The 22,291-nt window shown below is 42.3% G+C and overlaps 1 protein-coding gene across 1 annotated transcript; it reads right to left on the bottom strand.

Moving 5' to 3' along the window:
- Positions 1-12,372: 12,372 nt before the first annotated feature.
- Positions 12,373-19,204, bottom strand: myct1a (myc target 1a). Its single transcript, XM_060915790.1, has 2 exons — positions 18,809-19,204; positions 12,373-13,273 (listed from the first exon to the last, which is right to left on the bottom strand). Exons 1-2 carry the CDS (start codon positions 18,906-18,908, stop codon positions 12,711-12,713), a joined length of 663 nt encoding a protein of 220 aa, XP_060771773.1. The 5' UTR covers positions 18,909-19,204; the 3' UTR covers positions 12,373-12,710.
- Between the last annotated feature and the right edge of the window lie 3,087 nt (positions 19,205-22,291).

The raw sequence follows: 22,291 nt of genomic DNA, 5'->3' as shown, positions 1-22,291 counted from the left end.
AGACATAACTTTATTAAGAACAAAATCCACTATGGCTGAATATCAATGATGTATTATAAATGCAATAACATTGCAATAATATTGCAATAACTAGCATACATGTAGCAAATTATAGCGCCACAAAAAAAATTGGCATTATATACACGATTTTTGCAGCTCATGCAGCTGTAAAACATTCTGGATTACAACTTAGGTCTTTTCTTACAGAATTTAAAACAAAAAAGTAATTGTAAAATAATTTAGGGCTTTTGTTTTGCAGCCTGTGCTTATTGCAGCAGTGGGGTCCACACGGACCCCAAGAAGGAATGCCTTGGTAGTTTCATCACATCACACATCACATTATCTCTAGCCGCTTTATCCTTCTACAGGGTCGCAGGCAAGCTGGAGCCTATCCCAGCTGACTACGGGCGAAAGGCGGGGTACACCCTGGACAAGTCGCCAGGTCATCACAGGGCTGACACATAGACACAGACAACCATTCACACTCACATTCACACCTACGGTCAATTTAGAGTCACCAGTTAACCTAACCTGCATGTCTTTGGACTGTGGGGGAAACCGGAGCACCCGGAGGAAACCCACGCGGACACGGGGAGAACATGCAAACTCCGCACAGAAAGGCCCTCGCCGGCCCCGGGGCTCGAACCCAGGACCTTCTTGCTGTGAGGCAACAGCGCTAACCACTACACCACCGTGCCGCCCCGTAGTTTCATTATGGAACATAAAAGAAATAAAAGAAGTTAACTTTCAGTGTGCTATTCAATTATAAAATGAAAGACAGATAAACTTTACTCTGGGGTCCGGTTGGACCCCAGTAACAAATTAATTGTACCTTCACAATGCAAAAAGCTGATCTTCCGGTGCTTTAGTGTTTTAATTAAGACATAAATTCCGACAAATTCATAAAACGGTGAGGCAGTATGTCACATATTTTTAAAATGGCAAACAAACATATAGGTGCGGGGTCCAGATGGACCCCACTTGGTAGGATGAAGGTTAAAAACCAAAAGAGTCATAGACAAAGGAAAAGCACCCTGGAAATTAAATCCAGCAGTTAAAATGTTAAAGAGGGAATGTAGAAAGTCTGAAAGAAAATGGCATAAATCTAAACTCCAGATTCATTATCAAATCTACAAAGGGATGTTATGTAAATAGAGTAGAGTGGGGGGAAAAGCCCCCATTAAGGAAAATTCAGTTTTTCTCCAAGTTGAAATGAACCATGTGTTTAGTTTTATCGTAGTTTCTGACAACAGTGACATGAACAATAATGCCACCTAAAGTTTGCCTAAAGTTAATACTTAATTTTTTTTTTTTAACAAAAACAAACATTGTGCCAAGGGGGCCTTTTACCCCCCCAGTGGGGTAAAAGGCCCCCTGAGGTGGGGCAATAGGCCCCCTCACTCAAAAAAAGCTGTTTGGATAGCAAAAGTGTTTACTTAAGCCTATAATGTGAAAGAAACAAGAAAATATCCCTGAATTAATGAATAGATGCATTATTTTATTATATTTCGCATTTTAATTTCAATATAATTTTGTGTGGATTAAACATGAATTAACAAAGAACAAGTGCATCAATAAATAATGCTAATATGAATTTTTTTTAATATTAAGTTCAAATTACTTGCTTTACTCAACCAGGTAAGCGAGATGTTATTAAAAACTATGTATCTGCTATTCAGAAATGTATGAAATACAGTAATTATGATAAAAGGAAACGATGCCCCCTGGGGGCCATTTACCCCGCCATTAAGGGGGCGTTTTACCCCACAGACTACACTTTTACAAAAAAGGGTCTTACTTTCAAAATGTGATTCAACTTTTTATACCTAATGTATTTTTTTTAACGTACTGACTTGTCTACTCATACCACATACACAGCTGTGATATCTGACGAAATAGCAGCTATCTAAATACAGTGTTACTGATATCTGAAAATTATATCACTTACCATGAAATTTGCGTTGCTGATATGCGATCCACAGTGGATATTTGTATATCCCCATTGTCAAGCCAGTCCATATCAACAATAGAAATGTGACTTTGCGCCATCTGGTGGTTATTTTGGGTAAAACAGGCCGGGGGCGTATTACCCCACGGGGGCTTTTTCCCCCACTCTACTATACAACTTAGAAATTTCTAAAGCAAGACAGTCTTTTTTTGCTGACATTATTAATAGGAATATCAACAATGCCCGTGTGCTATTTTCTACAGTTGAAAAGCTAACAAACCCATCAAGACAAATGCCTTCTGAATTTCTCTCAGTTAATACATGCAATGACTTTGCATCTTTTTCAAAGGAAAGATTGATAAAATACGTATGAATATAGCCACACAGGTGCAAACACTTCAAAATCTGGAACCATTGGATAAAGAGAGAGGGGGTCGTAATAATATAATGTCAACATTTAGTTTAATTGATGTTGAGACTCTGAGAAAAACAGTACAAAGTCTCAGCTCCTCTACATCTGAACTGGACATTTTACCTACAGTCTTTTTCAAATCTGTTCTTCACCTAATATCAGACGAGGTACTTCAGATTATCAACACCTCCTTACGAACTGGCATGTTTCCTTCATCTCTGAAAAAAGCGGTTGTAAAACCCCTACTGAAAAAGAATAACCTGGATGTCTCAGTACTCAACAACTACAGGCCCATATCCAATTTGCCATTCGTTGGTAAAATAATTGAAAAAATTTTTTTAATCAATTAACTGCCTTCCTGACATCAAACGGATGTTTTGATAAGTTTCAGTCAGGTTTTCGTGCCGATCATAGCACTGAAACAGCTCTTACTAAAGTCATGAATGACCTACGTCTTAATTCTGATGCTGGTAAAACATCAGTCTTGGTGCTTTTAGACTTAAGTGCTGCATTTGACACGGTAGATCATTTCATACTGTTACATCGACTGGAGCATTGGGTTGGATTTACTGGTATAGTAATCAACTGGTTAAAATCTTACCTACAACAAAGATTTTTTTATGTGGCCATTGGAGGCCACAGTTCATCACCCGTGTCCTTGAACTGTGGGGTTCCCCAGGGCTCAATCCTGGGACCATTACTATTCAACCTTTATATGCTCCCACTTGGACATATTATTAAGAATAACTTAATAAACTTCCATAGCTATGAAGATGACACTCAGCTTTACTTAGCTATGTCACCTAATGACTATGCCCCTCTTGAGTCTCTTCATAGATGCATTGACCAAATTAACAAATGGATGTCTCACAATTTTCTTCATCTGAATGCAGATAAAACTGAAGCAATTATATTTGGCAAAAAGGAGGAAAGGCTTAGGATTGCCACTGTTCTTGAAACTAAGGGGCTTAAAGCAAAGGATACTGTCAAAAACCTTGGTGTCCTTATTGACAGCGAACTTAACTTCAACAGTCATATGAAAGTGGTAAAAAAAGTCTGCATTCTATCACCTAAAAAACATTTCTAAACTCAGGGGTCTCATGTCAAAGCATGATCTAGAAAAACTTATTCATGCTTTCATCTCCAGTAGGGTTGATTACTGCAATAGCCTTTTCACAGGTCTTCCAAAAAAGACCATCAAAGAGCTTCAACTAATCCAAAATGCAGCAGCAAGGGTTCTTACAAGAACAAAAAGGGTAGTCCATATCACTCCAATCCTAAGGTCTCTGCACTGGCTCCCAGTGAGCTATAGAATTGACTTTAAGGCATTACTTCTTCTATTTAAAACATTAAATGGGATGGGACCCAGCTACCTACTGGATATGTTTCAATTATATGCACCAACTAGGTCTCTAAGATCACAGGAGAAAAACTTGCTAGTAATACCAGCTGTCAAAACGAAGTGTGGTGAAGCAGCCTTTAGTTGCTATGCTGCTAAGCTTTGGAACCAACTTCCAGATGAGATCAAAAATGCTCCTACTGTTGTTAGTTTTAAATCCAGGCTCAAGACAAAGCTATTTTCAGATGCTTTCACTTGATTAATTTTTACCTAAAGTGTAATTAATTTCCTTTAACATAATTTATTTTAGGCAGCACGGTGGTGTAGTGGTTAGCGCTGTCGCCTCACAGCAAGAAGGTCCGGGTTCGAGCCCCGTGGCCGGCGAGGGCCTTTCTGTGTGGAGTTTGCATGTTCTCCCTGTGTCCGCGTGGGTTTCCTCTGGGTGCTCCGGTTTCCCCCACAGTCCAAAGACATGCAGGTTAGGTTAACTGGTGACTCTAAATTGAGCGTAGGTGTGAATGTGAGTGTGAATGGTTGTCTGTGTCTATGTGTCAGCCCTGTGATGACCTGGCGACTTGTCCAGGGTGTACCCCGCCTTTCGCCCGTAGTCAGCTGGGATAGGCTCCAGCTTGCCTGCGACCCTGTAGAACAGGATAAAGCGGCTACAGATAATGAGATGAGATGAGATTTTACTTTAATTCTTTATTTTAATTTCTTTTTAATTTTGGATTTTAATGATTTCACTTTTACTTTAATTCTTTGTTACTGTTCTTATGCTTTTATTTTTTGTGAAGCACATTGAATTGCCTGTGTGTATGAAATGCGCTATACAAATAAACTTGCCTTGCCTTGCCTAAACACTCAGACAATATAAACAGTGTAAACACTAGATAAGAACTACACAGACTAAACACTCAAACAGACAATATAAACAGTATAAACACTCTAGATATGAACTAGACGTAGACTAAACACTCATCTCATCTCATTATCTCTAGCCGCTTTATCCTGTTCTACAGAGTCGCAGGCAAGCTGGAGCCTATCTCAGCTGACTACGGGCGAAAGGCGGGGTACACCCTGGACAAGTCGCCAGGTCATCACAGGGCCGACACATAGACACAGACAACCATTCACACTCACACCTACGGTCAATTTAGAGTCACCAGTTAACCTAACCTGCATGTCTTTGGACTGTGGGGGAAACCGGAGCACCCGGAGGAAACCCACGCGGACACGGGGAGAACATGCAAACTCCACACAGAAAGGCCCTCGCCGGCCACGGGGCTCGAACCCGGACCTTCTTGCTGTGAGGCGACAGCGCTAACCACTACACCACCGTGCTGACTAAACACATAAATTGGTTCAAATAACCAAACAGTCAAGGGCACTTGAGGTATAGCAGGTAAACATGAAATAAGCAGTATAAACAAACTAGCAGCTGTTAAGATGAGGTAGTGCGGAATAGTGCAAATGAGAAACAATGAACAACACCTTTAGCTGCAAGAGACCAGTATTCAGTCTTCAGTAGATATATTTTATTAATTCTCCAGTTACTAGATGTGAATAGTTATATTGTCGCCTATTTTGGATTTGTTTTCAGCAAAAATATGTGCAAAAAGTGAACATTACACTATATGTCACTCAAGCCCCTGTAGCTTTCTGTGTTTAATCCATTATTTCATGCACAAATTATTTGAAAACAAGAATAAATATGCGTATATGAATTTAGATTAAAAACCTTATATTATTAGAAAGTAACGTGAAATAAAAGAACAATCAAACTTATTATTATTATTATTATTATTATTACAACCCCAATTCCAAAAAAGTTGGGACACTGTGTAAACAGTAAACAAAAAACATAATGCAATGAGTTGGAAATCATGGAAACCCTATATTTCATTGAAAATAGTACAACAACAACATATCAAATGTTGAAGCTGAGAAATTTTATTGTTTTTTGAAAAAAAAAAAGCTCATTTTGAATTTGATCTAAGCAACACGTTTCAGAAAAGTTGTGACAGGGGCGTTGTTTACCACTGTGTTGCATCACCTCTATTTTTAACAAAACTCTGTAAATGTTTGGGAACTGACGAGACCAATTGCTATAGTTCTGAAAGAGAACTGTTGTCTCATTCTTGCCTGATATACAGTTTCAGTTGCTCAACAGTTTGAGGTCTTCTTTGTCACATTTTGCGCTTCATAATGCGCCAAATATTTTAAATGGGAGACAGGTCTGGACTGCAGGCAGGCCAGTTTAGCACCCCAACTCATTTACAATGGAGCCATGCAGTTTTAATATGTGCAGAAAGTGGTTTGGTATTGTCTTGCTGAAAGAAGGAAGGCCTTCTCTGAAAAAGATGTCTGGATGGCAGCATATTGCTCTGAAACGTGTATATATATATATATATATATATATATATATATATATATATATATATATATATATATATATATATATATATATATATATAATTCAGCAAATGATGCCTTCCCAGATGTACAAGGTACCCATGCACTAATGCCCCCTCATACCATCACAGATGCTGGCTTTTGAACTGTGCACTGATAACAAGCCGGAGGGTCCCTCTCCTCTTTAGCCTGGAGGACGTGGTGTCTATGATTTCTAAAAAGAATTTCTAATTTTGATTTGTCAAGTCAAGTTTATTTGTATAGTGCTTTTAACAAAAAACATTGCTGCAAAGCAGCTTTACAGAATTTGAACAACTTAAAATATGAGCTAATTTTATCCCTAATCTATCCCCAACGAGCACGCCTGTGGCAACGGTGGCAAGGAAAAACTCCCTCAGACGACATGAGGAAGAAACCTTGAGAGGAGCCAGACTCAAAAGGGAACCCATCCCCATCCGGGCAACAACAGACAACATGACTATAACATTAACAGTCCTAACAAAGTCAGCTTCATTGATGCTATAAATCCTCCACCGACGGAAACCCGAGCGCAAAACTGTTCACGACAACTGCAGTCCTAAAGTCAGCAAGTCAACTGCAGTCCCCAGCCACAAAAGGACCACTGCAAGAGTCCAGAGCGTCCTCCAGGCGCGCCCCCCAACTGTCCACATGGGGCCGTCCTCCACAGGAGCAATGCGATGAGACTCCAACCAGACACAGGGCACCAGGATGGATCAGGCAGGTCCGAGGAGCAGAAGAGGTCAGCATCTTGATCCCAGGACCGACATGTAACTCAGAGGGACAGATCGGGGGGGGAGAAAACACAGGTTGTTAGGTATGCCCAGTGTCACCTGAATAAGTAGGAACAGTATACATATTGCGCTGAGTACAAGCAGGGACTCTGGCAACTAACTATGACAGCATAACTAAAAGGGGAGAGCCAGAAGGTAACACAGGCATGAGGGAGCCTCAGAATATAAAGCAGCCAGCCACTACATTGTCAACAAACTCGAGTGAGCAAGCGAGTGGGGACTGACAGCATCCATACATCCCAGTTTACCAAAACACTCTATGTCTGAGGACCCTCCAGATCTACTCCTTTATCTCATAAACACCATTAACAAAAGGCTTGACTAAACAGATATGTTTTCAGCCTAGACTTAAACACAAGACTGTCAGTGTCAGACCTCAGGATACTTTTCCACTTCGCCTCAATCCATTGTAAAAGAGCTCGGGCCCAGAGAAGGTGGTGGTGTTTCTGGATATTGTTTATATCTGGTTTTAACTTGCATTTGTGGATGCAGTAATGAGGTGTTTTCACAGACGATGGTTTTCTGAAGTGTTCCTGAGCCCTTACAGCGATTTCCACTACAGACACTTGTCTGCTTTTAATGCCTCCTGAGGGCCTGAAGATCACAGGCATCCAATGTCAGTTTTCAGCCTTGTCACTTGCATACAGAGATTTCTCCAGATTCTCTGAATCTTTTAATGATATTATGGACCATAGATGATGTGATCCACAAATTCTTTGCAGTTTTACAATGGGGAACGTCTCTCATCTCATCTCATTATCTCTAGCCGCTTTATCCTGTTCTACAGGGTCGCAGGCAAGCTGGAGCCTATCCCAGCTGACTACAGGCAAAAGGCGGGGTACACCCTGGACAAGTCGCCAGGTCATCACAGGGCTGACACATAGACACAGACAACCATTCACACTCACATTCACACCTACGGTCAATTTAGAGTCACCAGTTAACCTAACCTGCATGTCTTTGGACTGTGGTGGAAACCGGAGCACACCCACGCGGACACGGGGAGAACATGCAAACTCCACACAGAAAGGCCCTCGCCGGCCACGGGGCTCGAACCCGGACCTTCTTGCTGTGAGGCGACAGCACTAACCACTACACCACCGTGCCGCTCATGGGGAACGCTATTCTTAAATTGTTGCACTGTTTGCCCACGCAGTCTTTCACAGAGCAGTGAACCCCTCCCCATCTTTACTTCTGAGAGACTCCGCCTCTCTGGGATGTTTTTTTTTAAAATACCCAATCATGTTACTGACCTGTTGCCAATTAACCTAATTAGGTTTTTTTTTAGCATGACACAACTTTTTCAGTCTTTTGTTGTCCCTGTCCCAACTTTTCTGAAATATGGTCCTGACATCAAATTCAAAATGAGCATATATATTTTTTTCAAAAAACAAAAAAATTTCTCAGTTTCAGCATTTGATACAGTATGTTGTCTTTGTACTATTTACAATTAAATATAGGCTTTCCATGATTTGCAAATCACATCATTCTCACTCATCTCATTATCTCTAGCCGCTTTATCCTTCTACAGGGTCGCAGGCAAGCTGGAGCCTATCCCAGCTGACTACGGGCAAAAGGCGGGGTACACCCTGGACAAGTCGCCAGGTCATCACAGGGCTGACACATAGACACAGACAACCATTCACACTCACATTCACACCTACGCTCAATTTACAGTCACCAGTTAACCTAACCTGCATGTCTTTGGACTGTGGGGGAAACCGGAGCACCCGGAGGAAACCCACGCGGACACAGGGAGAACATGCAAACTCCACACAGAAAGGCCCTCGCTGGCCCCGGGGCTCGAACCCAGGACCTTCTTGCTATCACAGCATTCTGTTTTTTTTTTTAAATTTGTTTGACACAGTGTTCCAACTTTTTCGGAATTGGGGATGTAATAAGCGAGTGCTCAATCTTCCATCAGCTGAGATGTTTGTTTATGGCTTGCAGCTGTACGTGACAGACCGACCCGTACTCTATTTAAACGGTGTCATTTCTTTTGTCCAGCTTGATAAAGAGGCCTTTTTTTTCGTAACTAACTGGCATATCTGAGGGAAGTGTTCCACTGTCACCATTTCATTAATTATCTCGTCTCGTCTTCTTCCGCTTATCCGGGGCCGGGTCGCGGAGGCAGCAGTCTAAGCATGGAAGCCCAAACTTCCCTTTCCCCAGACACCTCGGCCAGCTCCTCGGGAAGAACACCGAGGCGTTCCCAGGCCAGCCGAGAGACATAGTCCCTCCAGCGTGTCCTGGGTCTTCCCCGGGGCCTCCTCCCGGGGGGACATGCCTGGAACACCTCCCCAGGGAGGCGTCCAGGAGGCATCCGAAAAAGATGCCCGAGCCACCTCAGCTGGTTCCTCTCGATGTGGAGGAGCAGCGGCTCTACTCCGAGCTCCTCCCGAGTGACTGTGCTTCTCACCCTATCTCTAAGGGAGCGCCCAGCCACCCTGCGAAGGAAACTCATTTCAGCCGCTTGTATCCGCGATCTTGTTCTTTCTGTCATTACCCAAAGCTCATGACCATAGGTCATTAATTATCTCATGGATATTCCACAACGTTAAATGTACCAGTAAATGGTCAAAAACTGACATTTGGTCAATTAAAACTTGCAATCCTTGGTGAATCACTGTGGTACAAGAAGAATAACAAACTTCAGACCCTATCGCACCACCCTTGTGTGGATTATTTTTCTATATTTCTAGTGAAAGTTTCAGTTCTTTGTGTAATAAAAAAAAGGCCGAATGTGCAAAATAGAAAGACGTTTGTGCTTCATCACAAATTTGGTAATGATGTCACATTGCAGCTGTTGCAGGTCACTATACATGAGGTCAGATGCATTAAAGAATGCCTTCCTCAGAGAAAAGGGAAATCCAGGCAGTGCAGCGAGGAACATCAGGTCAGTATCAGGATGGAAGCAGTGCGCTTTTAACATCGTCCCTCCCAAAAATGTTGCAAGTATGAATACACTTCAATCATGTGCTGGGTTCACCACGGACTAGTGGAATGGTTTATTTGATTGACAAGCTGTTGAGACACATCATTGTGCTTGTTTCTCTGATACTAGCTACTAAGAAATCGGCTAAAACCAGGAACCAACAAGCTGAATGACTCGCCCAGTATCTCCTCACCCACGCAAGTCATACGTCTCAAACTACAGACCTCAAGGGAGACCCTGTAACAGCTTAGTAACACCCATGAGCTCATCATCTCTTTGCACCAGAATATCAAACTAAACATGAATTCTTATGTCGCCCCCTAGTGGCCTGGAGGCCCCAAATGGCTGCTTTCACCAGGAAACAACTCTTGTAAACCCTTGATATGAAATTTATGTTAAAAATGAGAAACCAGGACAAAATGCATCAAGTATTAGAGAAAGGATAGTGAATCCCGTTTCTACCATGATACACAGTAAACCGTAAAGGTGATACATTCATCTTAAAACATTCTTGCAAATCTGCTGCACAACCAGCTGTTGGTTTGTAAACAGTGATGTTAAGGCTGTTTTTACCTTCGTCAGCTTTGTTAGAGGTGGTTGTTTTCACCTCCGTTTGTTTGTTTGTTTGTTTGTTCTCAATGTAACTCAAAAAGTAGTGAATGCATTTTGATAAAATTTTGAGGAAAGGTGAGCCATGGGCCAAGAAACAAGTTGTTAGATTTTGACATAAATCCAGATATGTATGCAGATCCAGGATTTTTTTTGTTTGTTTCCAAAATAACTCAAAAAGTAGTGAATGGATTTGGATGAAATTTGGTGTCCAGCTTTAGTATTATCCTAGGTTCAAGTGATTTGATTTTGATGTTGATAATATGTGGCTTGATGGAGGTACACACTCTACTCTACTGAGTGCCCTTCTAGTTATTATTATCTCCACCAACTTTGTTCTAGTAGGTTATGTTTTCGCCTTCATTTGTTTGTTCCCAACATAACTCAAAAAGTAGTGAACAGATTCTGATGAAATTTGGAGGAAAGGTGGGCCATGGGGCAAGGAACAATCGTTTAGATTTTGATGCAAATTTGGATAGGTATGTCGATTTTTCCAGGATTTTTTTGTTTGTCTGTTTCCAGCGTAACTCAAAAAGTAGTGAATGGATTTGGATGAAATTTGGTGTCCAGCTTTAGTATTATCCCAGGTTCAAGTGATTTTGATGTTGATAATATGTGGCTTAGCGGAGGCATGCACTCTACTCTACTGAGCGCCCTTCTAGTTATTATTAACGCCAAATTTGTTGGAGATTATGTTTTCACCTTTGTTTGTTTGTCTGTTCCCAGTGTAACTCAAAAAGTAGTGAACAGATTTGGATGGAATTTGGTGGACAGGTTTAGGATTATCTTAGGTTCAAATGATTTGATTTTGATGTTAATAATATGTGGCTTGGTGGAGGTATGCACTCTACGGAGTGCCCTTCTAGTTATTATTATCTCCGCCAACTTTGTCATGGCGGAGGTCATGTTTCCACCTTCGTTTGTTTGTTTGTTTGTCTGTCTGTTCCCAATGTAACTCAAAAAGTAGTGAACAAATTTTGAAGAAATTTGGAGGAAAGGTGAGCCACGGGCGAAGGAACAATTGATTAGATTTTGATGCAAATCCGGATATGTACGTGGATCCATGATTTTTTTTTAATCTGTTCCCAGCGTAACTCAAAAAGTAGTGAACGGATTTGGATAAAGTTTGGTTTCCAGCTTTAGTATTATCCTAGGTTCAAGTGATTTTGATTTTGATGTTGAAGATATGTGGCTTGGTGGCAGAATGCACTCTATTCTACAGAGTGCCTTCTAGTATTGAAATACATGCGATGTGTTTAGTGATTTTGGTGCCTATTTGTTCATCAGTGCAGTTACAGTGATGTTTATTGGGAAAAATACATTCCAACGATCTCAAACATAAGTAACAACAGTCAGGATACACTGCTAGCTCCAAAAAATCAAAAGACCCAGAGCTTATTTTCTTCCTCACCATTTTTAATGACGCTCATTAAAATTCATATTAACGAGAAATCCAGCATGGATGTAGCGCAGACATTGGTGCAAACGCTGGACGTGCTGTCCCAGAATGTGCCGCAGAGGTACGAGATGACGAGAGTGATAGCCTTGATGGTGGAATTAGCATTAAAATTGAAGCTTTGGAAGCTGATCTGTTTGAGCAGAGTGTATAGATGATGAGGAGAGAAAGGTGGAGCGAATAAGGACTAAAGTGCCGCTGCATCACTTTCTTTTGGTGAAGATGAAGCAAGAGTTAAATGCAACTACTGGACCTTTGTGAGCAGGTGGAATGGCATTGTGGGTAATGTAGGAAAGGGTTAACTTGAAGTGAAAACAGACTAGCGTGTCAGTGAAAGATGTTTAAATCTTTGATGTGTTAATTATAAAGATTAATATGCAAATCATTTAACATGGATTAAATTTCCTTTAATTATCAATAGCTAAGCATGAAATCAAAATACACAGTCATGTCGAAATCAGTTTTTTATTAATAATGCAAACAGTACTGTAAAAGGACAGTTTTATTATCACGATGACTCCATGCGTGCTGAGTCTTCAGCGTTCAGTCATGACACTCATGATACAGTCTGCTAGTGAGTGTGATTGACGTTCTGGAACAGTGACATGTCCAGTTTAAGTGCCAGTAATCATTTCATACAACAGTTCTCTCTGTATGTCTATCTCAAAGACAGTAACAAAAAATTTAAATTTTGTTTTGCAGACTGTGCTTTGTAAAGCTGCTCCCAATTCATATCATCGAGTCTATGAACTTCCTCCTCCACAAGGGAGCATTTTATCCTCATCCCTCAAGTGCAGGTCTCCTGATAAGCCCGTATGATGCTGTCATACGCCGGTGGAGGCGTCTGTGTGACATTGAACCCTCTCAGACTGTTGTTGCCCCAGAAGGAGTCCGGTCTGGGTCTGGATCTGGGCCTCGGTGGCGTGACCATGGAATTGGTTGTGGTGTTAGTGGCTCCAGGGCTGCTGGTCAGGGTGCCGTGGTTTCCTTCCTCGGCGTCGCGGGCGATTTGACTGCACTGGATCAGTGGGTGGAAGGTGGAGGCCCTGAAGCTGTCCTTGCGACCCAGCAGGTCGGTGTGATCAATGGGTGAAGACGAGGTCTGCCGATGGAAGGAGAAGGCGGCGCTGGCTAGGCTGTTGTTGCTGCGCCGGTCATAGGCACTGCTCTGGCGGCTGAAGACAGGGCGAGTGCGAGGGGACGACGGGCGGCCTGAAGAGCGCGACGATGGCATGCGGGTGATGGTGGCAGACGCACGACGACGCGCCATCCAGGTGAGCACCACGTACACCAAAGCACCCAGCAGGAGTCCCACCACCATGGACAGACAGAACGCAAGAATCACGTCTCCTGAAATGCAAAATAAAATGAGTATCTTTTCATACAGATGTTCAGACTTTTCTTGTGCGATATTGGCAGTTGAAAGTGTGATGTGTATACACATACACAAAAAAAAGCTACAGCATGTCATCTGAGGCCAATATTAAATAACTAAACATCTCATCTCATTATCTGTAGCCGCTTTATCCTGTTCTACAGGGTCGCAGGCAAGCTGGAGCCTATCCCAGCTGACTACGGGCGAAAGGCGGGGTACACCCTGGACAAGTCGCCAGGTCATCACAGGGCTGACACATAGACACAGACAACCATTCACACTCACATTCACATCTACCGGTACAGTCAATTTAGAGTCACCAGTTAACCTAACCTGCATGTCTTTGGACTGTGGGGGAAACCGGAGCACCCGGAGGAAACCCACACGGACATGGGGAAAACATGCAAACTCCGCACAGAAAGGCCCTCGCCGGCCACGGGGCTCGAACCCGGACCTTCTTGCTGTGAGGCGACAGCGCTAACCACTACACCACCGTGCCGCCCCCATAACTAAACATAATAATAATTAATGAATCAATATGATCAGTATCATCCTTTTAAAATCTGCAAAAAATTTTCTCCATGTGGAGAACATCAAATGAGAGATCACAAGAACCAGATCTGTAACGGTAAAATGATGACCAAGATGTAACGTAAGCCATGAGTGTTGTGGTTGAGTGCTTGGTCAGCTTATCCTTCAAACCATGAGCATGTTTTTTTTTTGACAAAGCGCATCATGTTACCAAATACACTGGTCTTATTTTATTAACTTGTCTCAAGCTGGCATGATAAAAAAAATAATGAAATGTCTCATCTCATCTCATTATCTCTAGCCGCTTTATCCTGTTCTACAGGGTCGCAGGCAAGCTGGAGCCTATCCCAGCTGACTACAGGCGAAAGGCGGGGTACACCCTGGACAAGTCGCCAGGTCATCACAGGGCTGACACATAGACACTGACAACCATTCACACTCACATTCACACCTACGGTCAATTTAGAGTCACCAGTTAACCTAACCTGCATGTCTTTGGACTGTGGGGGAAACCGGAGCACCCGGAGGAAACCCACATGGACATGGGGAAAACATGCAAACTCCGCACAGAAAGGCCCTCGCCGGCCACGGGGCTCAAACCCGGACCTTCTTGCTGTGAGGCGACAGCGCTAACCACTACACCACCACGCCGCCATAATGAAATGTTTCAACATTAAAAAAAATACTGTAAGAAGGAAGCCATAATAAATGAAACATGAAACAAACCTCGCCCGGCAGCACTTATTTTACGTTGATGAAAATCCATGACCTTGAGTTTGACATTTCAAAGGTCATGGCGGCAACTGAAAGCCCATATGGGACGTCTTAGATGTTGGTAAGGGTAAACATCTGGATATCATGAGCCATTTTAAAGTTATAGCCCTTTGAAAACCCATGACCTTCAGTTTGACCTTTAAAGTCAAAGATCACGGTGCCAAATGAAAGCCCATATGGCACTTCCTATAAGTTGATAATGGTAAATATCTGTCTACCATCAAACGCTTTCAAGTTACAGCCCTTTGAAAATCCATGACCTTGAGTTTGACCTTTCAGGATCACTCAAGGTCAAAGATCATGGTGCCAAATGAAAGGCCATATGGAAGTTCCTATGTGCTAATAATAATAAACATTTGTCTATCGGCAACCGTTTTTGAGTTATAATGGAAAATATATTATTTTGATTGAAAGGTTGACCCTTCCAGTGATCTTGACCCGATTACCCCCCAAATTTAATCAGGTAATCTACGGACCATTGCCCACCTACCCTGAACAAACCGCACTGATTACAATACCTCGCCCCACTTACTCCGTCACGGGCGAGGTAACAAAGTCAATATTTGGTGTGAGACGACCGTTTGGTTTAAAAAAAAAAAAAAAAGTCTCAGGTCCAATTAATGCGGAAATGAGCTTTAGGTTTTACTGAGCATCTTCCAGAACCAGCCACAGTTCTTCTGGACACTTTGACTGTTACACTCACTTCTTCGTTTTGCACCAAAACCCAGCTGCCTTCATTACGTTTTCTTTTTTTAATCTGAAAAGAAAGTGCCCTCTTATGGAATATACTGCTTAGATACAAACTTTTTTTTCTTTCCCCTTTAACATTTAATTTTTTGCTGGAAAAAAACCCGAACGTTTGGAACTTGAAAATGTTTGTGTTGTTGGCTCGATAACGTAGAAGTCATGAAATAAAAATCTAGAACAAAGCTTGTATGAAAAAAGTAATAAGGTTTTGCACAGCACTGTATAACCAACGGGCGGCACAGTGGTGTAGTGGTTAGCGCTGTCGCCTCACAGCAAGAAGGTCCGGGTTCGAGCCCCGTGGCCGGCGAGGGCTTTTCTGTGCGGAGTTTGCATGTTCTCCCCGTGTCCCCGTGGGTTTCCTCCGGGTGCTCCGGTTTCCACCACAGTCCAAAGACATGCAGGTTAGGTTAACTGGTGACTCTAAATTGACCGTAGGTGTGAATGTGAGTGTGAATGGTTGTCTGTGTCTGTGTCAGCCCTGTGATGACCTGGCGACTTGTCCAGGGTGTACCCCGCCTTTCGCCCGTAGTCAGCTGGGATAGACTCCAGCTTGCCTGCGACCCTGTAGAACAGGATAAAGCGGCTAGAGATAATAAGATAATGTATAACCAACATCGACATTTAACAGTTATTCCACGAAATTGAGTCGTACATGAGCTGATTGGCTATAAGCTATGTACGACGAGATTGAGTGGAATCCTTTAGCGTCCTTATATACGCGCGCTGATTGTGCCTTAATCCAGTGCCGGTGTGAGTCATTAGCCGCACGCGCGTGTGAATCAGTTCGCGGCGTCAGCCAGTGCACGCAGGTGTGACAGTACCCTATAGATCCGGAACGGTAAGAGATTGAGAATGACACTCAGTGAGGAAAAGTTGCGCCTTGCCGCCCTGAACAAAAAAAAAAAAAAGCTGATTTGAAAAAATCATGAAAATTGACAGTTATAAGCGATTTGAAAAAAAAGTAATAATTTGCGCTCACGCAAATTAACAAAAAACTGTATTCTTTCAGCTATTTCTGTTTCTTTTAAATACATAATTTTACCTCGCCCATGATGGAGTAAGCAGGGTGAGGTATTGTAATCAGTTTGTTTGTTCGGGTCAAGGTCACCGGAAAGGTCAACCTTTCGGTCAAAATAACATATTTTCCATTATAACTCAAAAACGGTTGCCGATAGACAGATGTTTACTATTATGAGCGTATAGGAACTCCCATATGGCCTTTCATTTGGCACCATGATCTGTGACCTTGAAAGGTCAAACCTCAAGGTCACAGATTTTCCGAGGGCTGTAACTTAAACGGTTGATGGTAGACAGATATTTACCATTATCAACTTATAGGAAGTGCCATATGGGCTTTCATCTGGCACCATGATCTTTGACCTTGAGTGACCTTGAAAGGTCAAACTGAAGGTCATGGGTTTTCAAAGGGCTATAACTTTAAAATGGTTCATGATATCCGGATGTTTACCATTTATCAACATATAAGAAGTCCCATACGGGCTTTCCGTTGCCGCCATGACCTTTGACCTTGAATGACTTTGAAATGTCAAACTCAAGGTCATGGATTTTCATAGGACTATAACCTGACAGCTGACGATTGAGAAATATTACTATTATCAGCATATAGGTATAAAATAAGTGCTGGCGGGCGAGGTTTGTTTTGCGTGGGGACACTTGTTGGGGTTTTGTTTTCGAGTAGAGTTTTTATTTCATCCTCGGTTGGTTCAGCGACACGCACCGCCATTTTGTTTTTCTCTACTCATGATATACGAGTTGATTGGCTACTCTAGTACTAGTCTATCAGAGCACACGATTGCTCATATCCAGTGAATGTGGATAGAATAATACAATTTGGATGACCATCGACACCTGACAGAAATGCAGAATACGAGGACGTGCTGGATCAAGTGCTGTTTCATCAGCTGCTGTAGTTATAATAAGTGTGGAAGCTATTTTGTTAGGAATAACGTGATATTACAATTAGGACTATTCATCTCGGAATATATTTATTACCAACACTATCGTATTCCATTTCACAGCAAGTCAACTCGGCCGACTCGCAACGTGATCCCTAATGAACAAGCCAGAGGCGACAGTGAAAAAAGAAAACACTTTTTTTTCTCTCGACACAAGAAAGAAAAATTCTGAGGATTCTAATTTTTTTCTTTCACTGCCTTTCCGATGTTTCAGTACAAGCAGTTAGGAGTCATGCTGTGCCGTTCTGCTCTGCTGAAGTGTTCAGAAGAGCTGTTTGGCTCAGGCAGATATAGTAACCCAGCTTTCAGATGGCTAATGAGGATTATGTGGCGGCAAGGCAATTTTGTTCCTCATTATGTTGGAAGCCAGAGCACATAAATGATCCTGAAATGAGGAGTCATGGTGTTACATGGAGTTTTGTGAATTTTAGCATTATTTCTACTGGCAGGGAGCGGAGTTGAAAATTTTATGGCAGAACATTAAAAAAAAAGTCATTTATTCTGGTTTTTGAAGTGAAGGTTTGTTTGTTTGGCTGGTTGGTTGGTTGGTTATTTGGCTTTTATTTAACCAGAGTAGCCACACTTAAGAGAAAAATCTCTTGTACAAGCGAGCTCTGGCCAAGAAGACAGTCCAATATTTGCTAAAAACAACACTACGATATAGCAGATTACACTTCAATATGATTACAAATTATTCTTTTTTCTTATCAATTTCTGTTAAATTAATTGCATTTAATTAATCACCAGGATATAGAATAGAAGAACATAGTATGCAGGGTTTAAACTACGATTTTAAAAAGTCTTTAATGTGAAATTTTCTGGACTTGGAGCTACATTTAGCTACACTGGGTGCCAGAACTTTCTTCTTATTTTCCTGTTTTGGAAAAATGATCTGAAAGTACTTTCTGTTGTTGTTGTTTTTCTTTTCCATTCTATCTTCATTTATACCCTGCGATCTATAAATAAATAAATAAATCTGCTTAAAAGATTTTTAAAAAAAAGTCCAAACCAAACAGGAAACGTGAAAAAGTTCTTCGAGGCAAATAAAGTTCAGTTTTATTCAGAATAATTAATCAATTCGCTAATAACACCGGTAGTATTTCTAAGCGTCTCGCTTGTCGAGGATAATGACAAAATGGTACGTAGATGAAACATCTACGCATGAAAATGACTTTATTTTGAAGTGAGGGTGCACAAACTTTTGCTTCAACAGTTCGACAATGGCTCCAGGCCCTGACTGATGGAAAAATCTAAAATATTTCCATTAAAAAAAAAATCTATTACGTGTTTAGAAAAGGACTAATACCAGTTTCACTCTGCTCACAAGATAAAGGAGCTGTGAATGGAAAAATACCTGAGCTCAGTCATGGAGTAAAATTCCCAGCGCTTTGATTTTCCGTATCGACTCAAAACAGTTCCCAGGAACTCTTTCGTACTTAAAAACAGAGAGAAATATGCTGAGATACAGAAAGAGAGTCTTACTCGTGCTGAAGGACTGAAGTATTTCCAGGATGGGATGAGTGCTGTTATCAGCCATCGCTCCGTCCGGACTGAGCGAGGAGAAGGGAGCTGAAATGCACATTCACTCTGGTCCTTCAGCTCTTTCACTCCTCTAGCCTCTAGTACATTCCTCCTTCACTCCACTCCACTCACTGCTTTCTCTCTCGCTCTCTTTTTTTTCTTTCCTCCTCCCTGTATTCCACAGGATCCCCTCCAAGGCCAGCCTGACTGCCTCACACTGTTTGAAGGAAACTGTCACATTTCCTGCTTTTCCTGTGTAAAATTAGCATCGCCCCTCTCCTTATCTCCTCGCTCCAGGGTTCCTGTAGGGCGGAGGGTTCGAGCCGAGCCAACACGTGAGCTGAGCTGAGCTGTGTAATTGCGATCATTTCCTGCTCATCCGAGGTTTAATCATGGAGAAACGGTGTCAACCCTGAAGTTTTTACGTCGTCCGGTTTTCCTGTGCTTCATTCCTTCATCACTAATGAAAAGATTATTTCCTCACAGAGGAAACTATGCGCTATAATCATATCCTTCAGTGTGATGGAACACGAATAGGGTCAAAATCAGGTCAGATTGTCTTATAAATCGTCCATATGAAAGGAAAACCCATCATTCAGAAGAGAAAGATGGAAAGAAATGAATAAAAACAATAAGATGACCGCTTTTAATCTACTTTCCATGTATGACCACAGTCTGGACAGGCAGACGTTTTTGGAAACAACATACGAGAGAGGATCCCTCATTGTGGTTCAGTTTTTCCACAGAAGACGCCAGAGCTATCCTGGGTTATCCCGAAAACACCGGCCTAACTCGCAGTGCAAACAGTGATAAGATCCAGCACAAAGCAGAAGGCTTTGTCTCAAACCGAGTGCCTACTTTTACAGTTGAGTCGTGTGATTAGAAGCTTTAGAGTGGGCGACTTGGTGTAGTGGAGAGCGTGGTGATTTGGGACGGAGTGCAGGATTGGGTGGATGGGGATGAATGTGAGCTCTGCTGATGTTTCCTCTCATTGTTGTCTTGTGTGGTGATGTGAAGGAGTCATGCTGGGGCTTTGTGTGTGACGCTGAAAAAAGCATGATCATGTAGCTGCATGTAAACAAATGGAGACACAATTTGGATTTGGTTGGTTCTTAAGGGAGTCAAGGAATGTCATGACATAACAGAAATCAAGTCTAGTTTATTTCTATAGCGCTTTTAACACCAGACATTGTCGCAAAGCAGCTTTACAGAAAATTAAAGGCTTTAAACGTGCCCTGATGAGTAAACCTGGCGAGGAAAAACTCCCTCCGACGACATGAGGAAGAAACCTCAAGAGGAACCAGACTCAAAGGGGAACCCATCCTCATTTGGGTGATGACAGATAGCGTGATTTATAAATAACTCACTTCTATAACCGTATCCTATATACAGTAGTCACAAAGTATAACTGTGTAACCAGGAAATTCATAATAGTTTGAAAATTAAGTCTGTTTTGTTGAAGTTATAAACTGTTCATTGATGGAAACTTGAGTGCAAAACTGTTCATGACAACTGCAGTCCTAAAGTTAGCAAGTCAGCTGAAGTCCTCAGACATGAAAGCATTCCTGTAAGAGTCCAGAGCGTCTTCCAAGTGCGACTTTCGGCTGTCCATATGGGGCCGTCCTTCACAGGAGCGATGTGATGAGACTCCAGCCAGAAGTAGGGCATCAGGATGGATCAGGCAGGTCTGAGGAGCAGAAGAGGTCAGGATCTCAGGTGGTGTTTACATTAGACCGTATCCGTACCGTTTTCGTTGCAGATACACTGTCCGTGCACATTAAAACGCCGGAAAACGACTCCACAGGTGGAACAGTTTGAATCCGCCAGGGCCCACGTATTCAACCCAGTACGTATCTGATCTGGTGCTGTGTAAACATTGAGGAACGAGGATACGCAGTGCTGAGCTCTAGCTGACGTCGTCATTGGACAACGTCACTGTGACATCCACCTTCCTGATTCGCTGGCGTTGGTCATGCCACGTTGGTCATGTGAATGAGCAATACAGGAAGTGTGTTGAGGAAGTCATTAAGTGAATGAGCAATACACGAAGTGTGTTGGTTACCGTAGCACTAAATAGTCTTGTTGTAATCGCAAAAAATGGCCGTTCTGCGAGGTGAAGAGTGTACCGAACACTGTTAGATCCTTCTAGCATAAACACGAAGGCCATACACGGTGTAAAAAAGGCGTCATTGTAGTACCAGTACCGCCGATAACAGACTGGCATACTTCATTTTTTACAACGACATCCTTCCACTTGCAAGTGGTGAGTGACTTGCGCATGCTCGATATGCACCGGGATCATGTGACGTGCCGTCTAATTAGTCATGTGATTAGCGTATCCATGTATTGGCGTTGCTGTGTGCACGGGGAACGGTTTTGTTGCGGGCACAGAAATTTTGTGTGTGTACGCGAATCGTTTTAAAAACGTTAATCTGATGATCCGCTGATTCGAAATAATGTAAACAGGGCCTCAGTCTCAGGATCGACATGTAACCCAGAGGGACGGACAAACCATATAATATTCATCTCTTGAAAGGCCTAATCGGATTGCGCTGGTTTAATCTGTGTGAATTTGTAAGCCTGGGAAAACGTTTCCACCTCCCGCTAATTATATGACAATCTGCATTTTGTTTTTCATCTTTTTGATGAAACTTTACTCACAAAAACGTGGACTTTTTCATCAGAAAATGCTCACGGAAGGAATCTCCAGTGTTAGAGCTTTGGAACAGTCAGCTGTACAGCTTAAAGTTGTAACTTTAAATTTTAGTCGTTTTTCCTGTCTTGTTAATTTTAAGAGAGGGGGAAAAAAAGAGAAGCTGCTAGTGAGAGAGTGACTGTTTCTCGCTGCTAAAATCTGCTAGAACAAGTGTCCCCAGGCAAAACAAACCTCACCCGGCAGCGCACTTATTTTATACCTATATGTTGATAATGGTAATATTTCTCATTCGTCATCTTTCAGGTTATAGTCCTATGAAAATCCATGACCTTGAATTTGACATTTTGGAGTCATTCCAGGTCAAAGGTCATGGCGGCAACTGAAAGCCCATATGGGACTTCTTATATGTTGATAAGGGTAAACATCTGGCTATCATGAACCATTTTAAAGTTATAGGCTTTTGAAAACCCATGACCTTCAGTTAGACCATTCAAGGTCAAAGGTCATGGTGCCAAATGCAAGCCCACATGGCACTTCCTATAAGTTGATAATGGTAAATATGTCTACCATCGGGCGGCACGGTGGTGTAGTGGTTAGCGCTGTCGCCTCACAGCAAGAAGGTCCTGGGTTCGAGCCCCGGGGCCGGCGAGGGCCTTTCTGTGCGGAGTTTGCATGTTCTCCCCGTGTCCGCGTGGGTTTCCTCCGGGTGCTCCGGTTTCCCCCACAGTCCAAAGACATGCAGGTTAGGTTAACTGGTGACTCTAAATTGACCGTAGGTGTGAATGTGA

Source organism: Neoarius graeffei, chromosome 3, assembly GCF_027579695.1.
Source record: "Neoarius graeffei isolate fNeoGra1 chromosome 3, fNeoGra1.pri, whole genome shotgun sequence".
In the NCBI taxonomy this organism is placed as follows: Eukaryota; Metazoa; Chordata; class Actinopteri; order Siluriformes; family Ariidae; genus Neoarius; species Neoarius graeffei.
The sequence above is the reverse complement of the archived record's forward strand: the minus strand, read 5'-3'. Positions and strand labels throughout refer to the sequence as shown.